The sequence below is a fragment of the Drosophila bipectinata genome, chromosome XR, assembly GCF_030179905.1.
Source record: "Drosophila bipectinata strain 14024-0381.07 chromosome XR, DbipHiC1v2, whole genome shotgun sequence".
Taxonomy (NCBI): domain Eukaryota; kingdom Metazoa; phylum Arthropoda; class Insecta; order Diptera; family Drosophilidae; genus Drosophila; species Drosophila bipectinata.
Genome location: NC_091735.1, coordinates 3,764,752 through 3,783,498, shown reverse-complemented (window position 1 = coordinate 3,783,498; position 18,747 = coordinate 3,764,752). Strand labels below are relative to the sequence as shown.

At 41.1% G+C, this 18,747-nt stretch overlaps 1 protein-coding gene and 1 pseudogene across 1 annotated transcript in view; one reads left to right on the top strand and one right to left on the bottom strand.

Annotated features, from left to right (window-relative positions):
- CycD (cyclin D) overlaps positions 1-18,747 on the bottom strand; it is a 79,813-nt gene that overhangs the window by 44,395 nt on the left and 16,671 nt on the right. The window contains exon 2 of the mRNA XM_070283049.1: positions 1,576-1,797. Coding sequence (XP_070139150.1) covers positions 1,576-1,797 — 222 coding nt within the window. The remainder of the gene's footprint in view (positions 1-1,575; positions 1,798-18,747) is intronic.
- Positions 2,005-4,665, top strand: LOC108119339 (V-type proton ATPase subunit S1-like; annotated as a pseudogene).

Sequence of the window (18,747 nt, the reverse complement as noted above, 5' to 3'; positions counted from 1 at the left end):
GGGACTATAATTCTACGAATGGACTACTAACTTATATTAAGGGACTATAATTCTACGAATGGACTACCTTGTATAATTGTATCATGAGCAAACGAAATCCAACTAGAATCTGTTATGGTTGAAAAAAGTTTATTAAGCTTGGGATCTACAAATCCTGATCAAGCCGACGTAGAATTATTCGTCAACAAAAGAATAAAAAGTTTGGGATAAAAAAATTCCAAACGCGCCGACGATGATTCATCCGTCATAAATTTTAAGAAAAATAAAATAATATATAAGCCCGGTACAACAAATTTTGTAGCCGATCCATTATCCCCAATTCAGATAAATACTATTACCAACAGCGATATAGAACAAACAGACCAGTCAGCAATGGTCGCTGCCGTTGCTTCGTTGCCACTGCTTTTCCTCTTGCTGCGTTGCCGTAAATTTCCCTTAAATTGCTGGCCACACACCCTTCCTTCCCTGCCTTCCTACCCACACCCTTGGGTCATCTGCGACTGGTTGAAGACTGGGCAACGCTCTTCCGCTCAGCTACACCAGGGAAACACCGCGGATACGCGCTAGCTAGCCTGGATTGGGAGTTGGCCGCGGACTTTCGCACCTCCACTACTCCAGGGATCCACCGCGCATACGCGCTAGCGGGTCTGGATTGGAATTTGGTCGCGTACTGTCGCCTCCGCTACACCAGGCGCATTCGCGCTAGCAAGTATGGATAGGGAGTTAGCTGCTGACTGCCACCTCCGCTACACCTAGAATCACCGCGCATACGGGCTAGCGAGGCAGGATCTGGAGTGGTCGGTGGTTGTCACTGCCCCACTAGACCTGGGAATACCACGCATATGTGCTAGCGAGCCAGGATCGTAAGTTCCCGGTGGTTGTCACACCCCTACTGCACCTGGGAACACCGCGCATACACGCTAGCGAGCCAGGATCGGAAGTTGCTGCCAAACACCGTGCGGAGGATCACGAATATATATCTATTTATAGGGTCGGAGATGTCTTCTTCACTGCGTTGCACACTTTTGACCAAAATTATAATATCCTCTGCAAGGGTATAAAAATTGTTAATCCAAAAATATAAAAAAAATAAAAGGTTTCCGTCACCCGCATAGGGTTTGAACCTGCATTTCAACCTTCGACAAGAACTTATAAAGTTAGCATCTCTACACTCAAAACCTTAATGCTTATTGTTAAGTGATAAATACGACCCCTATTGTCCTCCTGCTCATTCTGCAGATGCTGAAATCGTCAGAAATTGAATTTTTCAATTTCCAAAACATTCTTACGAAGTCGCGCGTGCAGTGAGTCACATCCAAAGCCCTCACTAGATGTGTTATAAAATTCTAAAATAATTCTACAATTAGAATCGTATGCATATACGTTCACTGCACGGGAAAACGTTTTCCGGTTTGGGCCCTGATGTCCCATCTATACACTGTATAATTTTTGGTACCGGGTACAAATATAGGGACCATGGGGTAGAATAATTTGTTAATATCAATCACTAGAAACTTCCGTAAAACTTACAATAGATTTATTAAAATTTTAAAATATTCGATAAAAATTACTTACAATCAAATCATCTTTGAATATGCTATTATCCGTATAAATAACCAACAAGTCCACTGAGAGAGCACGGCAACTTGGTTCTCGAAGTTTTGAAGCAAGTAAAAGGCAGGCTGCAGCTAATATTTGAAGATGAGCCTTTCGCACTGATTTTGTTGAAAGAAATCTATCCAAAAAACTTAAAGCCAGTAACACCACCTCTTCTTGGCATTTCTCCTCTGCACAAACCTGAAATACAATAATTTAATGATTACGGTATTAACAATGATGAAAATCTTTTTGATATAGGTTTATTAAAATAATAAAACATGAAATATTTTTTAATATTTATTATAAATTAAAATACAAGTATATATTAAAATAAATAAAATATCTAAAATATCTAATAAATAAATAATTAAAATTAAAATATATAAAATAATATTTATTATTCACCACCATTTTTCGTTTGTAGTTTCAGTTCACTTTTCGTGCGTCGTTGCAGCGATTCTACCGAAATGTTGTGGAAGTCGCTGATTGCCCTGTGCGTCATTGGAGCAGCCTTGGCGGAGCAAACGCCCGTCTTTCTGTGGGGTGCCAACAGTGTGGCGAAGCCCTCGCTGAAGACAGTGCCCCAGGCGGAGTTCGCTGAGCAGTTGGCTACGTTGCTGGAAGATCACATGGTCGTGGCCTTCGAGGAAAATGGCTTGAGCAGCAAGGACTACCTGTCCGACCTACTACACCAGCGCACAGAGGTCGATTTGGCCTGGCTAGCGGCATTTAATTATGATTTTCAAATTTAAATAAAAGTTAATTTAAGTTTACCTATCCATAGTATACACCTGATTAGATGCTAATTGATGTTTTCTAAGCTCATCAATAAGCTGATGATCAGCTGTGAACTGTCAAAGTCAACATATGTTTCAGCAGTTGATATTTACAATTTTGGCGCCCTTTTACTTATTGGTTGCATATTTGAATAAATAGTGCAATTTACGATTGTTCTAGTGCAAGTTTGGTTTTTAACAACTACTAAGGTATGTGCTACATAGAAAATCTGTGCTTGTGACGTGTCAGTATATGTGTTACTTATAAATTGTAGTGGATTTGGAGTGTATTAACAATGTGCGGAATAAAGCGCACACCAGTCTTTCGTGAAGTAGAACTTAACAAATTCACCTGAATTCACTCTGGTTGCAATTGTTTGTTAAAGTCTAAATTAATATCTGTCCGAAATGTCAAAAATGAAGTGCGTAGTCCTGCGTGTCAGTGTCGAAGCGCGCACTTTTCTTAGTGTGGCACGGCGAAGCCGTTACAATCAAATATGATTGTAACGAAAAGGAGTTTTGCAAAATTATTGCAATTAAATTTTGCAATTAAATTATATAAATAAGGCAGCTTTTGAAAAAAGGAGGAAAGAATGGCTAGACACGCCTCAGGTGTTGATGGAAAGATCATCATTTAGAAATGTTGGACGCCCAGAGAAAAGTATTTCAGAGTGATGCAGATCAACTCAAATCAACAAACTATCAGGCATTTCGGAGAAAGTCTCGACGGATGCATTGTTGTTGGCTGCAAGTAGCCGCTTGTATAAGGACGGAAATACATCAAGAATTGTGTCGAAGCTGAAAGCTGACGAGGAGCTTACCGGGGATATTATAACAACTGGAAGTACGGCCGGTACTGAAAGTACTAACAATGGAAACACTGCACGAAGATTTTTTCCAAATTTAGCTGCGCGCATAAAAAGAGTAATCAAATTTTAATATTCCGATTTAGCATTGTCCTGCGAGCATTGTCCTGTGGACATTACTTAAACACTAATGCGTTCGGATCGTACGCTATGGAAACTGCCGAAATTTTTGTTAATAAATACCCTTGGTTTGACATGCCATCGTCTGTTCACAGAATTTTAATTTTTTTTGTGTATAATGTATATAAAATTTTTGTATATAATGTATATGTTTCTTATTTGCTTCTTGCATAATATAAGTTATAATTCTATTTCTTACTCTTTTTCTTTAGAATACAAAAAATGTACTAAAAGTTTTTTTTTAAATATAAAAAAAAAAATTTTAAAAAAACACTACAAATTTCATTTTTGTCCACATAATGCAAAATTGAGTAACAAACCGAAAATAAAAAACCGATTGAAGATATCTCTAATATTTCAGAAGTTATTAATTTAATGCCGAATCGACCACTGTGCACCGTGGAGAATCCCACCGAGCCCTGCGTTCGGTCGCCGCCAAGCGGGAGCAAAACAGCATTCATGCCAGCGGAAAATTGGAGAACCCAGCCAAGTGCGCCGCCGGCAAAGCCCTATTCGTCAGCTTCGAGAATTTGAAGGAGAGTCGCGAGGCCACCTTGGAGTCAGCAAGCAGTTTGAGTGCAAGGTGGCTTATCTGTATCTGGCCGCACCGTCCACCGCCCCGGTTGTTCAGCGTCGCGCACGGCGTGACACGGCCGCTACTACTGGAGGAACCTACTTTAGGTCCACAGACCAATTTTTCATCTTTTACACTGCCCTTCTTTACAACGCGGATCCCGTCACCATTACCGGCATTTCAGTCCAGTACGATACCAGCTCCAAGTTCACCGTCACATTATCGTCTGCTACCAAGTCACTCGTCTTTGATGTTTCTAATAGCGGTGGATACTTTAGTTTGAGCAATGTAAAGTATGGTGGTGAAGCTTTCCGCGTTACCGGCATTGTAAACGCCCCCACCACGTTCTCCTACGACTGCGGTAACCTCACTCTGGAGTCTGCTGCCACCAATGGTCGTTACAACTCGCTGAGCTTCAAGTCCCTGCAGCTGCAGGCTCCGTTCGACGGTTCCTATTCTGTGTTGGATTCGTATCGCCCGGTATCCTTATGGGTCTTCTGGTCGTCGCTCTGCTGCTGGTCATCATGTTCATTGGTGTCTGCTGGATGATGGACATCAACACGATGGACCGCTTTGACGATCCCAAGGGCAAGACCATCACGATCAACGCCGCCGCTGACTAAACAGCCGGTCATTATTAGTTCACGCCCAAGCTTTTTTTTTATATTTTCCCTTCAGAAAGTCATTCCTTTATTCTTCCGTCATGAAACGAACCAATACTTAATACCATATACCCCATACTATAATCCCATTGAAAATCTATGGGCTCTGCTAAAGAAAGTCCACCAAAAGGATTTGATGAACTTTGGGCCAGGATACAAGCGAAATGGAAAAGTATTCCTAATGAAATGTTGCAGAAATTGGTCGAGAGTATGCCCAAACGTATTAAAATGGTAATTAAAGCAAAGGGTTTTTGGACCAAATATTAAAATTTTAATAAAAACTAAAAAAAAGCCAAAACGTGCAAAAGTAGATACATTGACTTTAAAAAAAAAAATATATATATATATATATGTATATATAAGCAACTTATTATTTAAATATTAGTTCCTTTTATATTTAGTAGATATTAATAAAGATTACTGGAAAACAAAAATTAAAGAGATTTATTCATTTTTACAACCAGTTTACGGACCAGTTATTCAAAATATTTTCCATCGCTAGCCACAACTTTTTCCCATCTTTCCGGCAGCATGTGAATCCCACGTAGAAAAAAGTGTTCATCTCTGGACGCGATCCATTGATCTAGCCAATTATTGACCTCTTCGTATGATCGAAAGGGCTGTTCAGCGAGGCCATGCGTCATTGATCGGAACAAGTGGAAATCCGAAGGAGCGATGTCAGTATCACTTTATGATTTATCCGTTCGAACTGCCAGCGAGCATTGGAGATGTTCCAGGAGCTAAGCTCTCAACAGTATTTGGGGTAGGTGGTGTTCCCACAACTTTGATCATGTTATGATCACACAACTCCCACTCGTCCACCCTCCACTGGAATGTGGCCCACATCGATGCTGCATCGTTGGCAATTGTCACGTCGATATCACTACGTGTGTAGTGGGTATCGAACGTGAACACCAGGCTAGGCTGGTTAAGGGCAACGGTTCCATTCTCCACGTCTGTACTTTGAATTCCGAGGAAGTTTGCTAAGCCACATGGAGGACACTGCGTTCGTGTCGAGTCCCAGGATTACGGGGGTTTTGTTAGCCTGCAACAGGACCGTATCCATGTACCTGAGGTACGGCTCTAACTCGTCTCGTACTGGCAGTACACGGATTAAAGGAAGATTGAGCCAAAAATCCTTTTGGCGCTCACGCATACGCTATAGTCGGTGGTGAGGGGCTCCATTGGCATGCACATGACATGCTGACGATCCACGAGGATAACTGCCTTTCCTCTCCGGTCGATGTACATATATTCGCATTCCGTCGCGTACACCGGATAGCTCGGGGACAGCATGCTGTAACCGTAAAATCGACAATTCCGGCAGTACACTGGATTTGGTAGCCTCGCGCACTGTGACCGGTCTGTCCGCATTGCGTGCAGTAGTTCTCTTCTTTTTACATTCTGCCACCTTGTGCTTGAAGCCAACGCACCTGTTCGTACCTGTTCCCTGCACCGGTTGGAAAACCACTTAACGTTTATCCTCCCACCTTCGAGCAGATCTAGCACCTTTGGCTCACACTCTAAAGTCACGTTTACTGTGGCTCCGTCGGCAACCGTCCAAGGTTTTCTGTCCAAATGGACCGCCTTTCGGAACTCAGCCTCGGGTATGTGCTCCTTCAGATTGTTGGCATATAACAACGCCATAAACTCCTCTGATAGGATCTGCGTGGCGACTTCCTGGACGATCAGGTTAGGCCGCTGCGCAGTGTAGGGCTTGACCTCGAGACCAATTTTGCTGAACTTCCTGCTGGCAACGACCCGCTTAATTTCTCCTGGCGAGGGGGAGCGTATAATGTTGAACTCCCAGCGTTAGGGTAATCTCTCGGCGCACCTTTTCGGCAACCTCTTTACCCGAAAGTTTAGGGTCCTTGCTCGAAACAGTGGCCGACCACGTGTCGCGTGGTTTTCGGGCTCTGGAGCAGCAGAAGGCGCTGGCAGGCTGGGATACGCGGATGCATACCTAACGGGTCTAATCAGGCGATTGATCACAGGTGATGGCGCCGATGGCATCTGGGTCGATAGTTGTGGCAGCGGCATCGTCGCTCGCAGTTTTCTGGTTTCTCCAACACTGCGCTACGCACCATCATGGCCTGGACGATGCCATCGTACCGGTTGGTGCATCTCATCAGCTCCATAGCCTGCTTGGAGTTCAACACAGAGTCGGTCACCAAGCCGATAAACATCTTCTTGGTGTTGGCCACTTCTTCCAGGACGGCGTTAGCTTCGCACTTAACAATGTTGTCAAACCATCGCGACAGGACGGTTAAACAAGGTCGAAAATACCACTGTTTTATTCACGTAATTAAAACGTGAACTTTGACACCTTTGTCGACCGCAAAAACCACCGATTACCGAAGAAAAAAAAACTTCAGGACGGAGCACACGCGTGCCACTCTAGGTCCCCTGAAGGCCTCCCGCCTTAGGAAGATCCTAAGGCAAGGTAGGGTACATTAAAACCGCGGGTGGAAGTTTGACCACGTCCAGCCAGGAAACCACAGAGGCTCTCACCAACGCAAACTTTCCAGGATGTTCACAGGGGAAGACAATCCAGGATATGCGAAGCCAGGGGCTTAAGTCCGCTTGAATAGCTCCACAGTAATAGGAATCTTAATTGGACGATAAAAAGTTTCAAGCTCTTTAAATCTAAGGCTCTGGAGAAAATAGTTTAGAAAAATCTTTAGCACAGGTATCGTGCCGCAGGCATGGCTACGCACGAAGGTTGTATTCATACCCAAAACAGGAAAACGCTCGCACCCCAAATGATATTTTGGGCTCACAGCATGCGTATAGAAAGGGCCGATCCACGGAGACGGCTCTTCACGAGATCACTACCTTCGTCGAAAAGGGACTTAGTGAGGAGGAATATAAGCTTATTGCTTTGTAGACATGGAAGGTGCATTTAACAACATCCTGTTCACAAATCAATGCGCTGACGAGACTAGGGGTAGACGACCAATTCGGGCACCTAATAAAGCAGATCCTGGTAAACCGGACTGTTGAGGCGACGCTAGGAGAAAAGTCTATTTAAAGATTCTTTAAGAGAGGCACTCCGCAAAAAGGTGGCGATAAAAAACCTAATACAGTCCTAAGAGAGTGGTGGCTGCAAAGTTATGGCTTATGCGGACGATGTTGCAATTGCCATTACTGGAAAATTTCCAGAAACTCTTTGCGACCGATTAACGGACAGGCTCTAAGTTTAGACACACCAAGTTGGACTTATGGGCGACTTACCATTTCACTCCTTTGGCGGCTTCGGACTACTGTATACCCGTCGATCATCCCACCTTAAACTATTAGGTCTCCGTTCCACCGAGGGAGGAATGGGCTACACAAGTCCCGGGACCAGCGGGTTCCCTTCATATATACACAGATGGTTCAAAGTTGAATGCGAGCGGGTGTGTCTAAATGAGTCCTTCAGACTCCCCGAACATTGTAGTGTGTTCCAAGCGAAATTATAGCTATTTGTATTTTCTCAGATAGTAAAGCGGCACTCAGAGCCAGACGGATTTTCATCCCTATCTAGGACAGTAAATGACTGTCCTGACGAGAGCAGCAGCAGCTGGATGTCATACCTCATATGTGCCCGAAAATAAAGACACCGAGGGAAATTGCGCCGCTGACGAATTAGCAAGGCAGGTACCACCAACCCTCTCCTCCCAGAGAAAGAACTAGTAGGCATTCCCTTAGCAACGTGTAGGCTGAAATGCAGGAATTACTTCAACCTGGTAACACTGAGGAAATGGAGGGGTCTCCAGATCTCAATTATTATTGCATAATTTTCATCGTGTCCAGGACGAAATTAGGTCATTCACGAGACAGACTAGGAATGGATTTAATGAATTGATCACTGGTTTTCGTAAAATCAATGACCAGCTATGTGCACTTGGCACTCAGTTTAGCGGCCTTGAACTGCTAAATGAGTCACCTAAGCGTCAGAAATCCGCTGTTTGTGATCCGCCTCAGCCTGCTAGGCCGACATGAATGCAGCCGCTCATATCTTTGGCCACCCCATAGGCTAGAACTGAGAACAATTCGCTGTCTGAATTTCTCAGTACAAATGAGCAATTGTCCGCCATGTCCTCAGGATCACAGGTCCTAGTGAATAAAACGTGCCGGACCACCGGCACGGACTGATGCTACAGCTTTCGTACCTGCGACACCAAAACCCTTACAGATGATTCCTCCATCGAAAACATATATTTGTTTCTCAGTTTGCCTTTGATACTTCAGATATTGATATATATGCTTATATCAAAGCGTAAACATAAGCCGATATAAAGGTGGAGGACATAGCTAAATTTATATATAATTATATAAGGCTAACGTCTTTCGAAATTCGTGTGCCCGCGCTGATGTTCAAGACGATTTGTTCACCCAGTTTTTGGCCAGGGAACATATCGTCCAAAAACATCAGCCCAGTACCATAAAAAAAAAGTTTTAAAACCAGTGAGAGTGAAACTTCCGTATACTAGAACCACGGACCAACCTTCCACCTCTTCTTCGGCCACCAATCCAAAAAACTAATATCGTCACTAATACTTACCAATCAGAAAACTAGAGGGCTACGTAGCTCCCTTAACTATATTCTTTGCATCCCATTTTATAGCCTTTACAGAAACTTTTTTAAAGCCGGAGATCTTTAGCTTCGAAGTTTTTCCAAGTAAGTATACCACTTTTAGACGTGATCGACTTCAGCGAAGGGGGGTAGAGTCCACATTTCGGTTGACTCCAAACTTGCTGCTGAAGAGGTGAAATCACAAGAGTTTGGTGACATAGAGTTTTTTTTGGATTAAAATTATTTTGTCCGCCAAATCTTTATACATTACATGTTCATATATACCTCCTTTGTCCGAACCGCCCACATATTGGCATCATTTGTCTATTGTTCCGTTTTACCCTTTTCTATACCCTTGCAGAAGGTCTTATAATTTTGGTCAAAAATGTGCAACGCAGTGAAGTATATATATTCTTGATCAGGACCACCTCCTGAGTTGATATGAACATGTCCGTCTGTCTGTTTCTACGCAAACTAGTATCTCAGTATTAAAGCTAGCGACTTGAAACTTTGCACACATCCTTCTTTCCTTTGCACGCAGTATATAAGTCGGAACGATCATTTCTGTTTACAATGAGTACCCTGCTAAACTTATTCCTTTCTCGAATGAGTTTGGAATCAAATCAATTTTTCAAACAACTTTTTCGTTTGATTCATATAACCTCAATTCGTCTTATCCCTAGAAATTACCACACATAAACAACATTTATTTGTCAAAATTTCAATATCACGATTTGTTAAAAGCTCTCTCAACAATAGATGTTCTATTCTCTGCGGGTCCTGATAATGTCCCTAGATGTGTTCTTAGGCACTGCTCTGATATTCTTTGCTATCTTCATACAATCTTTTTCAATTTATCCTTGGAGCTTGCATGTCTTTCCAAGAGATGGAATGAATCATTTATTATTCCGCTTCATAAGAAATTCTCAAAAGCAGTGATTGAGAACTACCGCGGAATTTGCTAAGCTATCTGCGATTCTCAAACTGCTGGAGAAACTGGTTACTTCTCAACTGCAACATTTTTGTAAACGCATTATTTCGACTTCCATGCATGATTTTGTCAAACATCACACTACTACAACCAACCATCTTGAATTCACTTCAATCATCCACAGGGGTTTTCTGAGCCGCATGCAAACTGATGTGGAATATACTGATTTTAGCAAAGCATTCGAATCTGTGAACAATCATCCTTCCATCCTTCATTTCCTTCATAAGCGGTCTCTAGTGGGATTTTCTCCAAAAATCGTACGGTGGTAGGCCTCCTATCAAACATTACAAAATGTTGTGTTCAAAAACATTACATCACAGATTATAAACGTTACATCTGGTGTCCCACAAGGTAGTCATTTCCACAAGGAAGAGGTAGGACCTCTTCTTTTTGTCCTTTTTGTTAACGATTTACCTACCTAGTGTTGTAAACTATGCTACTACATTTATATATGCTGATGATGTCAAGTTATGTTTTTCTTTCTCAGACCATTTCCTTCATAGACACCTGCAATTAGATCTTAACGAAGTCTTCTTGTGGTGCTCAAATAATCAAACTTAACAATGTACAATGTTTCACAATGTACTGTGTTTGAAAAAATTCCCGGTTTGAAAACACTTATTTGCCATTGTTTTATTCGAAGTCTGTAAGCCAAATGTATGAAGTACAAATCATAAAAAACGACACAAAAAGATGAAAAAAAATGAAGGGGCGAGATGAAGGTATTGAATGCTTGATTACATTAAGTGTAGAAAATTTTAGCAGCTTATTTTTTTTATTTTTTTATTTAGAATAACTAAATATTAAACAATTAAAAAAAAAATTGAAGGGCGTCATTGCCAAAAAACTTTTACCATACTTCATCTGAAAATTGATTATATTTTTTTTTTATTTTTTATAGGTTATACAAAAACAATTAGGGTGTAAACCTCATGTTTTGTTAAAAACACACAAACAATGCAATTCAAATACAAATTACAATAACACAATGTAAATACCTTCAACATATACATATTTTAATTTTAGTTTGATCACTTTAATTAACCTTGGGTATATTTTTTTTTAAGTATTTCTGCAGGGCTCGCAACTACGATGCACACGCTTAATATTGGCCGCACTGTTTGTGCTATCCTTGTTCTGTCAATTTTTCCGCGAATGTGTGAAGCAATATCGTTTTTAAACATCGTTTTATGGACAACTAGACGGCGAAAATTTTAACTTAAAATTCAAAAATGTATTATTTTATTTTTGGTCTAATGGACCGTTCACTGTGCACCGGTACCGACTGATGTTACAGTTTTCCTGTGCAGTTATATTTCTCTAAGTCTCATTCATGTCAATTTGGAATTAGGATTTACGATTGAAAACAAGTACGTAAGTGGTCTGTGATCTGTTTTGACAGTAAAATTTCTGACATAAATATATGGTCTGAAGTATGTTATTGCCCAATGAATTCTGCCAATTCTTGTTCTGATTTGCTTTTGTTACTTTCACCCTTTTTAAATGCTCTTGATGCGTATACATAAGAGTCAATTTTGTTTTGAGTTAAAACTGCTGCACACGCTTGCTTACTTGCATCTGTAATTATGCAAAATCCTTTGCTGAAATCTGGGTATTGTAGCAAAGTAGGCATTATTATGCCCGATTTTAGATGTTTGAAAGCAGTTTGGCAGGTGGCTGTCCGCGCCTGTAAAGGCGTCTGTAATAATTGCAGACTGCAACGAGTCTAGCGCCACCGCATCTTTTGGGACTGGGTCATTTTTAATGACGACGTATTTTTGTCGTCGGGCAAGGTTTCTTTATCTGTGCAATTAGGTATGTCCTAAGAAAGTGACTTCATGAATGAAAAATAAGCATTTTTCAGGATTTAACTTATTATTGTATTTCTTACATTTCTCAAAAACATCAGTTAAGTTTTAAAGTATATGTTTATCGGAACAACCATGACTGTTAGATCATCCATGTAAAGGAATGCTTGGGAAGGATCGAGTCCAGAGAATGCTATAGTCATCATTTTCTGAAAAGAGTTTGGCTCTTTTTTTAAGCCGAATGGGAATCGCGTGAAGCGATACAAACCATTTCTTGTTGAGAAGGACGTTATATCTCTAGGGATATTTTCAATCTCGATTTAGTGAAAACCTGAAATATATTGCTCTACATAATTTATAAAAAATGTCATCAATTCTAGGGAGTGGAAATTTATCAGACAATAGTTTTTTATTAATCTGACGATAGGCAATAATTAGTACCATTTTTTCTTGTTTGGAAGTGTTTTTTGTATAGTGGACTATTATAAGCACAGATGCTGTATATTGTTGTCATTAACAACTATTCCACTATGTTGTCTTTAATTCGTTTTTGTACTTGCGCTTGAATTTCGTCCGTTTGGTTATGAGGATTTATATAATTTTTTATATATACTGATTCATCTTTCTTCAATCTCAAATTTTACTTATAAAAATTGTTAGTTCATATGAAAGGGGCTCATATTTTCTATTATTTATACTGACTATGAATGGAATTTGAAATGTTCCTATGGTATTTGCTATATAAATACTATTCTGAATTTCCTGGTTTGGAATCAACACACTTTTGTCTATTTAATCTATATTAATTTTCGGACAACTTGAGATCTTGCTGGCAGAATTATGGAGTTATTGCCAGAACTATATGTTATTGGAACATAAATTGGAAATTTTAAGATATTTGGTCTAATTATAAGCCAATCTTCGGATGTCTTAAAGTCTGACAGTTGTATTTTTTGTTTAAATATATGCCTATGCAAATATCTATTTTGATAATAACCATTGCCTTCTTAATAGCCATCTTTAGATTGCCATCTTAAGCCATTTTTTAGCCCTTTAGCCCTTGTTGCGTTACTCTACTCGTTTGCGAAGTTCGTTGTCGATTTATGTCGTTTATGTTTTTCTCGTGGGCTTCTTTCTACTGCGTTGTCTTGGCTATTTTTATGTATTTTTCCTTGATTAGACGTCGCCGCTGTAGGAGCTTTATTTTTTTCCCCCTTTTAGATCGGCTTGTTGCGCTTCTTCCGTGACCTGTACTAAGCTATTGTGAGGGGGCGACGTTTATCGTTGGAACTGCCGAGCTTCTTGTAGGCTTGGTGCGTACACTTTCGGATCAGAGGTCGGATTGCTTCCGCACTCATATATCTCCCGCGTTAGTGCAGTCGGCGGTTTGCCTACCACACTATTTGTTTCCCTCGCTCGTTTAGAAGGATTGGCCGTTGGCAGATATATGAGACACACATTTTGAAATTCTGCTGTTGCTGTCCGGGACATCAGTCGGTACCGGTGCCGGTCATCGCACAGGTTTTAATTGTTTCCCACGGATACACAAATTAAACTCTGCTTCTGTTTCTTTCCGTACTTTTCTTCTTCTTCTGTTGCAAAAATGTACAGAAAATCGATCGCAGATTTTTTCATGCGAGATTCAATTAGAAAAAGTGGCATATATGTAAAGTGTCGAAGAAATGACCGAAAAACAAAGGAATTTGCTGTCATGTAGAAGGATTTAAAAGAAAATAAATGTTTTTTAATTCTACTGTCGTTTATTCTCTGATTTTTTCATTAGTTACCAAAGATATCTAAACCTAAGACATCAATGCGCGGGAACCGCTGACACTTGCATTTTTTGCAAGAATAATTGAAGAATGCTTTTGCTCGTTTGGCTTAAATGTATACACAACGATATTAAGTGTAACACTTTGCTGCCTTTACTTTATTTCAGTACAGTGTACTCGATATGTGACTATTACAAAACCACAGTTAGGACCACCGGTACCGACGGATGTTACACATTTTCATCTAAGAACATCAGCCTACTACATGAAACTTCCACATGTTAGAATCACTGACGAACCTTTCATCTTTCCCTGGTCTACAAATTCAAAAAGCAAGGATGGCTATAGTCGATTTTCCCGACTATATTATACCCAGTACTAATCTCTTCCACCCACAATTCAACTAACCTTTAAAGTTTAAACTTTAACGGTATGGATTCGCAGCAATTAATTTTTGTTGCATACTTTTGCGCTTGGGCAAAACATCAATCAGTATCCTACGCCTACGATTTGGTTGCTTTTTGATTTATAGGCGAAGATTAGCTATTTAAAAAGTTTTGCATCAAAACATTTTTCAAAAACATTAACGAACTGACGCTAACACGGTGATAGGAGTGGGAGTGGAAAAATGTTGACACAAACTTGATCTGCGCGGATACCAAACGAGTATCCGAGTTTCAAATCGGGTAGCTCCATCTCTTATAGTATTCGGGATCCACGGGTTCTCATCTTTAGCCCGTTTGTATGGGAAATTGTAGAGGGTCTAGCGTTTGCTTTTTAAGCTATCGAAATTTTGACTTTGACATTTCGAATGTCATTGTCAATGTGTCAGATATTTAGTAGAGGGTTTGCGGTTTACTAAAGCGTTAAGTTTATGCTTAAAGAAAATTCGGTAACATTGAAAACTTTCGGTCCAAAATATCGCTGCGGTGCCCGAAAGTGTCAATGAAAATCTGTCGACGTCAACTCGGCACCGTGCTCGAAAGTTGGAAATTTCCCGCACTTCCCTGCAACGGATGGCTATATAAGATTCAGTCGGTTCAGCTTAAGCCATATGACCATAGAAACGTTTTCGGTTCGCGGAATGGTCTCAGGAGCGCTTGGTTGAAGATGTCCATTTTTACCGAAAAATCGAGGTACCTCGGTGGTTATGTTAATAAGCAAAACTGTCGCATTTGAGGTTCAGAAAATCCACACGACGTCTTGGAGAAGCAAATGCATTCACGGGTGACTGTTTGGTCGTCCATAATCAGCCGAAACGAAGATGTCAACTGGCCTCATCGCAGATGCGATTTGACCCCGTTGAACTATTTTTTTGGGGTGCCGTCAAGGATAAGTGTTACGCCAACCAACCGCTGAAGCACATCGAGAACTCCAAAAAGTTTACGGAGCTGTTGCCCCGCTTCAAAGACGGCGATTTTTATATTAACGACCGTCCGCGTGAAAGAAGGCCAAAAACCTCCGAAGACTGTTAATTGGAGACGTTACTCGATGAGGATCCATGTCAATCGCAAGAAGACCTATCTACAGCATTGAGAGTCACCCGCCGAGCCATTTCAAAGCAACTACATGCTCTGGGAATGATTCAGGAACAAGGAACTTTGGTTCCTTATGATTTGAAACCAAGGGATGTTGAGCGTCGCCTTTTCACTTGTGAACAATTGCTTCAAAGGCAAAAAAGAAAGGGTTTTCTTCATCGAATCGTAATGGGTGATGAAAAGTGGATTCATTACAGTAATCCAAAGAAAAGAAAGTCATGGGGACTACCCGGTCATGTTTCAAAGTCGTTGCCTCGCCCGAATCTTCACGGTGCGAAAGTTATGCTGTGTATTTGGTGGAACCAGACCGGCGTTATTAATTATGAGCTGCTGAAACCAAACGAAACTATCAATGGGGAACGGTATGGACTTCAATTAATGCGATTAAGCCGAGCACTGCGCGAAAAGCGGTCTCAATACCAGGAGAGGCACGAAAAAGTGATTCTGCTGCATGACAACACTCGGCCTCACGTTGCCAAACCCGTTCAAATCTACCTAAAAACTCTTAAATGGGAAGTCCTACCCCACCCGTCATATTCCCCAGATATTGCACCGTCCGATTATCATTTGTTCCGTTCGATAGCACATGGTCTGGCTCAGAAGAAGTTCCACTCACAAGACGACATCGAAAAGTGGCTTGATTCTTGGATAGCATTAAAAGATGAACAGTTTTACTGTATGGTTTGCTTTGCCAGAAAGATGGGAAAAAGTTGTGACTAGTGATGGGCAATACTTCGAATAATTCATTTGTAACCATTTCCTTATAATAAAATGGCAATTTAATTAAAAAAAACAGCGAAAACTTAGTTGCGCACCTAATACATAAACAGCAGGGCTAACCAATAAAAAATTTGAAAAATATATACTCGTATTTTAAAGCGTTTTTAAAACGCAAATCTTTTTTTTAGAGGTATAGAACTTTAAATTTCAATAAAACAACGATGGATTATTCGATTGACACGCACTATTTTTTTTTAGAAAGATAATCTTGTGGCATTACATTTTAAATATAATTTCTGGCATATGACCGCCACGGCTGACTCGGATGTAGTTCAATTTGGATGTCCAGTTTTCGAAGACTTTTTACAACAATTATGGCCGTACATCGGCAATAATACGGCAAATGTTCTCTTTCAAATGGTCAAGCGTTTGTGGCTTATTCGAATAGACCAATGATTTTACGTAGCACCACAGAAATTAGTCTAGCAGTGTTAAATGACAAGATCTTGAAGGCCAATTCACAGGTCCAAAACGTGAAATTAGGCGGTCACCAAACGTGCCTTTCAATAAATCGATTATTCAATTATCGTTGATGATCGTTTGGCTTTAAAATGCACTATTTGGACTTTGTAAGCATGCAAAACAAAATCGTTCCACAAATTCCATAAAATGGATGCACACAGATTCAATTCCTGTGCTCGATGGCGAATGGACTCATTCGGGTATTCATAAATGCTACGCTCTACAGTAGCAATAGCTTCTTCTGTACCGTACGGCGTCTCTGAGGATCTGAAAAAAGGAAAAACTCTGAGGAAAACGTTTCATGGTTAAACGAATAAACTGCTCCGATAGACAATTTCGTTGAATATAAAATAAACGTAGTGCACGATACGCATTCCGCACAGAACCATAATTTTCGACATAAAATTGCACTATTTGCAAACGTTGTTCAGGCGTGATCTATTCATAATGAATTACAAAACCAAAATGAGAATAAATCTCTATACAACTGCCATCTTGAACAGTTATGCCATCTTAAAGTTTTATACTTCTAAAAAAAAAACACTCTTCAAATAGGTATACCTCCTTCGAAAATCGGTTGATTTGGGTGAAAGTTGTTTTTCAGATATATATTAACTACAAAAATAGTTTGGCGTCAAAGTTTTTAAAAAAATTTATATTACAGACGATACAAATTTTTGCGATTTGTGGAGTCTAAGTCTCCATTCATTGTAGGAGTCTCACCATTTTTTATAGTCTCTGAGATTCACGCGTTCATACGGGCAGATTGACGGACAGACGGACATTGCTAAATCAACTCGGCTGTTGATTCTGATTAAGAATACATATACTCAATGGGGCCTGAGATGATTCCTTCTCTATGTTACATACATTCACACCACTACAATATACCGTTGTACTCGATGAGTACCAGGTATAAAAATCTTTAACGAAGTAAAATACCGGTGACTGCTTGCAAAGCCCAATATATCTAATATCAATTTTGGTGACGAACAAATTTTATCGGCACTGTCGGCATCGAAGGCATCTAAGGTGGCTGCATTCAAGAAGTTCGCCGAAGTCGGGTTGAGCGTGGAACGCAACCAGGCCGGTAAACTCCGCGGAGGAATTTATGGAGGAGCTCTGGAAGAATAATCTGAAGAAGGAAATGGCCGTGGCTGACTTTAAGAAGTTGGTTCATTCAGCATGCCAATGCGGCCAAGGAGGTCACGTAGCGGCGAAGTGCACCAATCCGGTACTGCCGCTTCAAAGGGTTGCCGTCGGGGCTAGTATGTTCTCGGCGAGCTGCCCGATCTATAGTACAGTCTTGGCGAGGGTAAATTCAAGACACTAACATGTATCGGCTCCTGCAAATTAATTTTCAGGGCTCGTACACTGTTACGTGCGAAGTGGGGCAGTTAATATGTAAGAGGGGCTGTGTCGTGGCTCTGTTGCTGGAACCATACACCCGCTTTGGCTGTGTGTGGTTCGCCCGCAGAAATGCGGGTATTTCCTGACAGCAGGTGCCATGCCGTAGTACTTGTGAATGATCCTAACGTGGAAAGCACCTTGGTGAGCTCGTGGAATGCACCTTGGGCAGGTTGTTTGTTGTCAGTATATATTGCAAGTTTTTCGAATCAATAAATCCGTACCTTCAGTACATGGATGCGGTACCACTCCAGGTGAGCCGTGATCCTGTCATCCTAGGTCTAATGGTCCCCCAGTGTGGCTTAGTAATCACCCAAGAGGTGCAGGTTGTCAACGAGTCGAGTGAGTGGTACACATTTGATGGCCCAATGGGGAGGAGTGACATCGAAGTGACTCTTGTGAATGAGTCAGCATGATGAGGGGGCTCATGGTGTGTATGATCGTAATCCGATTAAGATTATGGTGACCCATAACTTGGCCCTCGATACGCGTGTTAGGGTTAATGGTGTGTGCGTTCGTCGAGCGAATCCGGCCCTTCATAGGCATTATGTGAGAGAGCGGCGACGCAAGTTCCGTGTAGCACCTTCTGTGCTATAAATGTGGATGAGCAAGTTGCATGTTTGACAGCGTGGGTTACGCAAGGCGTGTTAAGTGGTAGACGTGTGATTTAAAAGCCCAGCAACGGTCCCCCCGGTCTCTGCGAAAGAGATTCCAAAAGGCCAGAAGATCCAATGCGGAAGGCTTGGTCCAGCTTAGGGATCAGTTACATATTCGGACAAACGAGTTATAATTTGATTAGAAGGAGTATAACGAAATAAGCACGATAACTGGGGT